At 46.7% G+C, this 7,500-nt stretch overlaps 1 protein-coding gene across 1 annotated transcript in view; it reads left to right on the forward strand.

The window, feature by feature from the left end:
- The first annotated feature begins 1,567 nt into the window (after positions 1-1,567).
- The window catches only part of HHATL (hedgehog acyltransferase like), a 27,841-nt gene continuing 21,908 nt past the window's right edge, over positions 1,568-7,500 (forward strand). The window contains exons 1-2 of the mRNA XM_060247941.1: positions 1,568-1,815; positions 5,723-5,894. Coding sequence (XP_060103924.1) covers positions 1,675-1,815; positions 5,723-5,894 — 313 coding nt within the window. The 5' untranslated portion in view covers positions 1,568-1,674. The remainder of the gene's footprint in view (positions 1,816-5,722; positions 5,895-7,500) is intronic.

Consider the following 7,500-nt stretch of genomic DNA (forward strand, 5'->3'; position numbering starts at 1 on the left):
TCTTGAAGGTGGCTATACTTGTGGCCGCCACCACCTCCTGTGGCAGTGAATTCCACATGTTAATCACCCTTTGGGTGAAGAAGTACTTCCTTTTATCCGTTTTAACCTGTCTGCTCAACAATTTCATCGAATGCCCACGAGTTCTTGTATTGTGAGAAAGGGAGAAAAGTACTTCTTTCTCTACTTTCTCCATTCCGTGCATTATCTTGTAAACCTCTATCATGTCACCCCGCAGTCGACGTTTCTCCAAGCTAAAGAGTCCCAAGCGTTTCAACCTTTCTTCATAGGGAAAGTGCTCCAGCCCTTTAATCATTCTAGTTGCCCCTTTTCTGGACTTTCTCTAATGCTATAATATCCTTTTTGAGGGTGCGGCGACCAGAACTGCACACAGTACTCCAAATGAGACCCCACCATCGATTTATACAGGGGCATTATGATACTGGCTGATTTTGTTTTCAATTCCCTTCCTAATAATTCCCAGCATGGCGTTGGCCTTTTTTATTGCAGACGCACACTGCCTTGACATTTTCAGTGAATTATCTACCACGACCCCAAGATCTCTCTCTTGGTCAGTCTCTGCCAGTTCACACCCCATCAACTTGTATTTGTAGCTGGGATTCTTGGCCCCAATGTGCATTACTTTGCACTTGGCCACATTGAACCGCATCTGCCACGTTGACGCCCACTCACCCAGCCTCAACAGATCCCTTTGGAGTGCCTCACAATCCTCTCTGGTTCTCACCACCCTGAACAATTTAGTGTCGTCTGCAAACTTGGCCACTTCACTGCTCACTCCCAACTCTAAATCATTTATGATTTATGCCACCCCCCACACCAGCCAAAAGCAACCCAGCGCAAGAAAGGAGAGCCCCGGGTGAGTGAGGCCTGCTTGGGCTGACTAGAGATCCTTGCTCACCTGGGGCTCTCCTTGGCCACCCCCCTCCACAGTCAAAAGGCCAGCAAGCCACCCACCGCCCAAAAGTGGAGAAAGAAGAAGAAGAATTGCAGATTTATACCTCGCCCTTCTCTCTGAATCAGAGACTCAGAGCGGCTTACAATCTGCTATATCTTCTCCCCCCACAACAGACACCCTGTGAGGTGGGTGGGGCTGAGAGGGCTCTCACAGCAGCTGCCCTTTCAAGGACAACTCTGCAATAGCTATGGCTAACCCAAGCAGCTGCAAGTGGAGGAGTGGAGAATCAAACCCGGTTCTCCCAGATAAGAGTCCACACACTTAACCACTACACCAAACTGGCTCTCCACCCTCCAGAAAGGGTGGCATGGAGTTCTCCAGGGGTTAATGAGGGCTGCTGGGGGTGTGGCAAAGCCCCTGGTGACTGGCTAGCTGCCCGCTCTCTCAATCCAGGGATTGTCATGCAGCTGCACCTACTATTCAATAGACAAAGTAGGTGGGGAGGAAGAGGGGGAACCGTTAGGAAGGTTCAGGAGCTGTGCTCCTGTGAGCTTCTGCTGAATTCAAGGCCTGGGGATATTTGAAAGAAACGCTCTCCAGAGCAGGTGAAGAGGTGTCCTTAGCCACAGGCGAGGCTCTGAAACGAAAACTCTTTTCCTCAGTATATGTGGTAACTATTCTCTTTTGTCTAGAATGGGTTTGTAACAGGAACTTTTGATCTTCAAGATGTCCTCTTTTACGGAGGAACCGGCTTCAGCATCATGCGCTGCATGAGCTTCGCTCTGGAGAACTGCGAGAGGAAGGAAGGGAACTTCTCCATCTTCGCCCTGCTGAAGTACAATTTCTACCTCCCCTTCTTTTTCTTCGGACCCATCATGACCTTTGACCGATTCCATGAACAGGTGGGTGCGTGCCTCCGCTGACAAGCATTGGAGGTGACAGGAACCTGTTATCTGTGGCGTTCGTAAATGTACTGTCCCCAGCCTATGTTTGCCCAGTTCCCTGGCTGGGATGGAGACTCCCCTGCTTCCAGCTCCTGTTGCTGCCACCACACCTCGTGGTGGTAAGAAGAAGGGGAAAAGGCACTGTCACGTGATGGAAGGTAACTCTAGGAATTGCTGGAAACTCTGTGGTTCTACCATAGTATTTCTGGCGATTCCTAGAGTTGCTCTGTGTCACTTCCGGGTGTTCACAGGAAGTGGCATATTTTATTTATTTATTTATTTATTACTTTACATTTATATCCCGCCCTCTCCGCAAGCGGACTCAGGGCGGCTTACAGTATCATAAAAACAATCAATTCCATAAAACATATAAAACCATAAAACATTTATCAAGTTAAAAACTAGTACGCTATCTCAATCTAGTCTGGCGGTATTGGGTTCTGACTATGACCGCCAGCTTCTGTAGGATGTCCGGTGGCAGCCCATTTTCAGTCAACCAGAAAAGCCTGCCTAAACAGTTCGGTCTTACAGGCCCTGCGGAACGCCGACAAATCCCGCAGGGCCCTTATAGCTTCTGGGAGGGTGTTCCAGAGTTCTGGTGCTGCCACCGAGAAGGCCCTAGATCTTGTTGCGGATAGCCTGGCTTCATGCGACATTGCAGGCCCCCTCATATCTCCCCCCCCAAGGCCCCCCCACTCACTGGTTGCCAAGTGTGGCCTATTGCATTTCTTCCTGGCATGCTGGAGTTAAAGGCACAGGGGCGCTCCTACCATAGGGAACACTTTCCCTATGAAGAAAGGTTGAAACGCTTGTGGCTCTTTAGCTTGGAGAAACGTCGACTGCGGGGTGACATGATAGAGGTGGACAAGATTATGCATGGGATGGAGAAGGTAGAGAAAGAAGTCCTTTTCTCCCTTTCTCACAATACAAGAACTTGTGGGCATTCGATGAAATTGCTGAGTAGTCAGGTTAAAACGGATAAAAGGAAGTACTTCTTCACCCAAAGGGTGATTAACATGTGGAATTCACTGCCACAGGAGGTGGTGGCGGCTACAAGCATAGCCAACTTCAAGAGGGGGTTAGATAAAAAGATGGAGCAGAGGTCCATCAGTGGCTATTAGCCACAGGGTATGTATATATGTGTGTGTGTGTGTGTGTACATATAATTTTTTTGGCCACTGTGTGACACAGAGTGTTGGACTGGATGGGCCACTGGCCTGATCCAACATGGCTTCTCTTATGTTCTTCTGTGACACAGAGTGTTGGACTGGATGGGCCACTGGCCTGATCCAACATAGCTTCTCTTACGTTCTTATGTGTTGGACTGGCCTGATCCAACATGGCTTCTCTTATGTTCTTCTGTGACACAGAGTGTTGGACTGGATGGGCCATTGGCCTGATCCAACATGGCTTCCCTTATGTTCTTAGCAGATTTGTTTTTTAAAGCTGGCATTTTTAAATCCGCATCCCCTTTAGAGTTCACAGTTGTTAAACGCCACCCTCCTCCCCAGCAATGACTCAGCTTTGCCATTATAGCATTTGGCAGAGTGGCTGTTGTTTTGCCCATGGCGTTTCAACAACAACCTGCAAGGGGGGGGGGGGTCCTGTTTCCAGGAGGACAAAACCCAAAAAGCCCATGAAGAGGTTGCCAAACAGAAATGCCTTCTAGTCAAAACGGGATTGTAATCCAGCTAAGGTCAGCTGTACCCATCTGCTTCTGCCGGGCAACTGACTTTTTTGGCTGGAAGCCACAGTTCCTTTACTCCAGAGGAATCCTCTTTAGAACCACTCGGCAGTCAACCGGCCTTTGCTTGGAAAGTCACCCGGATTCCCAGAGGTGGAAAAATCTGGGACACGAGCAGGGAGGGGAAGAGGCTTAAAGGCATCTCTGTTTCCAAATCTCTCCGTAAACAATGTTCTGTTGGGCTTTCAGTCGAGGCGAATAAGCCTTCCCATGCTCCGGCTGGGTGACAAACGTCAATCATAACCTTCGAGCCATGATTCAGAGTGTTGGTTTCAAACGTAAAACCTTCAGGTTGCCAACACTCCAGGAGGAAAGTGCTTTGTCCGACTAGTATAGGCTTAATTTATGGAAATGGGCAGCTTTAGCTTTTCATGGCACGGAGATAGATAACACCTATCTTAATCAATTGGGGATAGGTAGATGATTTTTCGACCTCTGATGAGTCATATATCTTCAGATGTATTAAACTGAGACTGTGGGAATCGGAGGAAATGAAATTACGGCCAACAGACCCTTATATTTGCTCTCCAGCTTCCTTAGGTTTCTATGCTTTCTGTGGCAAAATGCCCAATTATCTATCAGACTTAACCGTTCCAAGTCATCGCAGGGCATTTATGTTGGCTAGACTAAATGCGTTCCCCTCCAAAGTTTTACAAGGGAGATATCAGCGAGTCCCTTTAGCCGACAGACTTTGCTCCTGTGGAGCGAATGCTCCTGACTCAATCCAGCATATATTGCTTGATTGTTCTTTTTACCACGACCTCCGTAAAGATTTATTTGGCAAGCTTTCTTTTTCCCCAGATTTGTCTATTCTGCCACCCTGTTATTATCTATTGAGTGATACTGAGGGGGTGGTTAGTGAGGCTGTGGCAAAATTTCTGGCTGACATCCTTAAATTTAATTCTGACCATGTTTGAACGCATCTGTAAGCTCGGTTTCATCTTGATTTTATCTCCAATGTTTAAATTTTTATATTTTGTGTATTTTTATTTGAATCTGTTATGCCATTAAAGGTTTGGTATGGTATGATAACACCTATCAGCAGAGCTTTTGTTGGGGGGGCAGGAATGCAGAGGAGCACAGTTCTGGGTGCCTTCACATGAGGGGGTTTGGCATGCGGCCTAATAAGCAAATAAGTTCTTGCTGGGCTTTTTCTACAGGAAAGCCCTTTGTGAAACAATGATGGCATCGGGGGTGGGGGGGTGGCCTAATATGCAAATGAGTTTGGAGACCCTCCTCTTGCTTCAGAGTAATCAGAAAGCGGGGGGGGGGAGGATATCTGCTGGGGACTCCATTATTCCCTATGGAGGCTGATTCCCATAGGGCATAATGGAGAAGTGCTTCCTAATATTGAGCTAGAAACGCATTTGATTTAATTTCAACCCGTTGGTTCTGGTCCTACCTTCTGGGCCAACCAAAAACAATCCCACACCATCCTGTATATGACATCCCTTCAAGTACTTGAAGATGGTGATCATATCACCTCTCAGCTGCCTCCTCTCCAGACTAAACACCCCCAGCTCCTTCAACCTTTCCTTGTAGGACTTGGTCTCCAGACCCCTCACCATCTTCGTCGCCCTCCTCTGGACTCATTCCAGCTTGTCTAGATCCTTCTTCAAATGTGGTGCTCAAAACTGAACACAGGACTCCCGGTGACGTGTTACCATTGGTTCTGGTCCTACCTTCTGAGGCCACAGAAAACAATTCCACACCCTCCTCTATAGGACAGCCCTTCAAATACTTGAAGATGGTGATCCTGTCATCTCTCAGCCGCCTCCTCTCCTTCAACCTTTCCTCACAGGACTTGGTCTCCAGACCCCTCACTATCTCTTACTCCTCTTTCCCAATGTTTTTTTTTTAATTCTTCCTCTCGTTCCCTGTCTTTTGCCTTCCTTTGTGTGTGGTTCCACCTCCCATGTCTGCCATTTTGTGGTTCTGTCTACCACCTTACCTCAGAATTCCCAACATGGCCACTGGCTCATAAAGGTTAGGAACCTCTGGTTCCGCATGTGATCTTTCACTCTTCTGCTGACCTTTAGCCCCACATGTTCCTTAAAGTGTGCTCCATGGTCTCTGAATGGCCAATGCCCCTTTCACCTGCTTTTCTATCATTGGCAACAGGTACATGTCGGTGACCTGCAGCGTAAAAAGAATGAGATGTGGTACATCCGTCTCCACGCGCTTGTCCACCTGGTGGCCATTGCAGCCGTGGATGTCTTTTTCCATTTCTTCTATATCCTGACCATTCCTTCAGACATGAAGTTTGTGCACCGCCTCTCAGACTGGGCGTTGGGTAAGCAGTCGCATCTGAATGCAGGAACGTTTGGTCTGTTTTGTGGGGGGCCATTCCCTGAAGGGATTTTTTTTTAAATTATCTGGTTGCTTTCATAAGAGATATTCACATACATAAGAACATAAGAGAAGCCCTGTTGGATCAGGCCAATGGCCCATTCAGTCCAACACTCTGTGCCACATAAGAACATAAGAGAAGCCATGTTGGATCAGGCCAATGGCCCATCCAGTCCAACACTCTGTGTCACATAAGAACATAAGAGAAGCCATGTTGGATCAGGCCAATGGCCCCTCCAGTCCAACACTCTGTGTCACATAAGAACATAAGAGAAGCCATGTTGGATCAGGCCAATGGCCCCTCCAGTCCAACACTCTGTGTCACATAAGAACATAAGAGAAGCCCTGTTGGATCAGGCCAATGGCCCATTCAGTCCAACACTCTGTGCCACAGAAGAACATAAGAGAAGCCATGTTGGATCAGGCCAATGGCCCATCCAGTCCAACACTCTGTGTCACATAAGAACATAAGAGAAGCCATGTTGGATCAGGCCAATGGCCCATCCAGTCCAACACTCTGTGTCACATAAGAACATAAGAGAAGCCCTGTTGGATCAGGCCAATGGCCCATCCAGTCCAACACTGTGTCACATAAGAACATAAGAGAAGCCCTGTTGGATCAGGCCAATGGCCCATCCAGTCCAACACTGTGTCACATAAGAACATAAGAAAAGCCCTGTTGGATCAGGCCAATGGCCCATCCAGTCCAACACTCTGTGTCACACAGCGGCCAATATATGTGTGTGTGTACACACACACACACATACATACATACATACATACATATATATATATATATATATATATATACACATACATACATACATATATATATATATATATATATATATATATATATATATATATATATATATATACACATACATACATACATATATATATATATATATACATACATACACACACACACACACATATATATATATATATGACAGTGAGTTCCACATGTTAATCACCCTTTGGGTGAAGAAGGACTTCCTTTTATCCATTTTAACCTGACTGCTCAGCAATTTCATTGAATGGCCACGAGTTCTCGTATTGTGAGAAAGGGAGAAAAGGACTTCTTTCTCTACTTTCTCCATCCCAGGCATTATCTTGTAAACCTCTATCATGTCACCCCACAGTCGACGTTTCTCCAAGCTAAAGAGCCCCACTTCAGACTATTTACTCTGGAGAACTATTTGCAGCCAGTGTTCCCTCAAAGCTGTGAGCTAGCTCACAGGTTTTTAGCCTTTGGCTCACACATTTTTGTCTTAGCTCAGGAAAAATGGCCCCAGAGCAAACTAATTGATGCAGCAGCTCAGTTTTAATGCTATCAGCTCACAAAGTAGAATTTTTGCTCACAAGACTCTACAGACTCTACAGCTTAGATGGGGTATTGCTTGCAACCCTTTTCAAGCTGTTTATCTGAACAAGGTCTATCTGAATATCACAGGCAGAAATGGCCACAGGCATAGACAGCTTGAAAGGGGGATTAGACAGATACATGGAGGACAGGTCTATCGGTGGCTACCAGCCATGGTGACTGA

The sequence above is a fragment of the Heteronotia binoei genome, chromosome 10 (assembly GCF_032191835.1).
Source record: "Heteronotia binoei isolate CCM8104 ecotype False Entrance Well chromosome 10, APGP_CSIRO_Hbin_v1, whole genome shotgun sequence".
NCBI classification, from domain to species: Eukaryota; Metazoa; Chordata; class Lepidosauria; order Squamata; family Gekkonidae; genus Heteronotia; species Heteronotia binoei.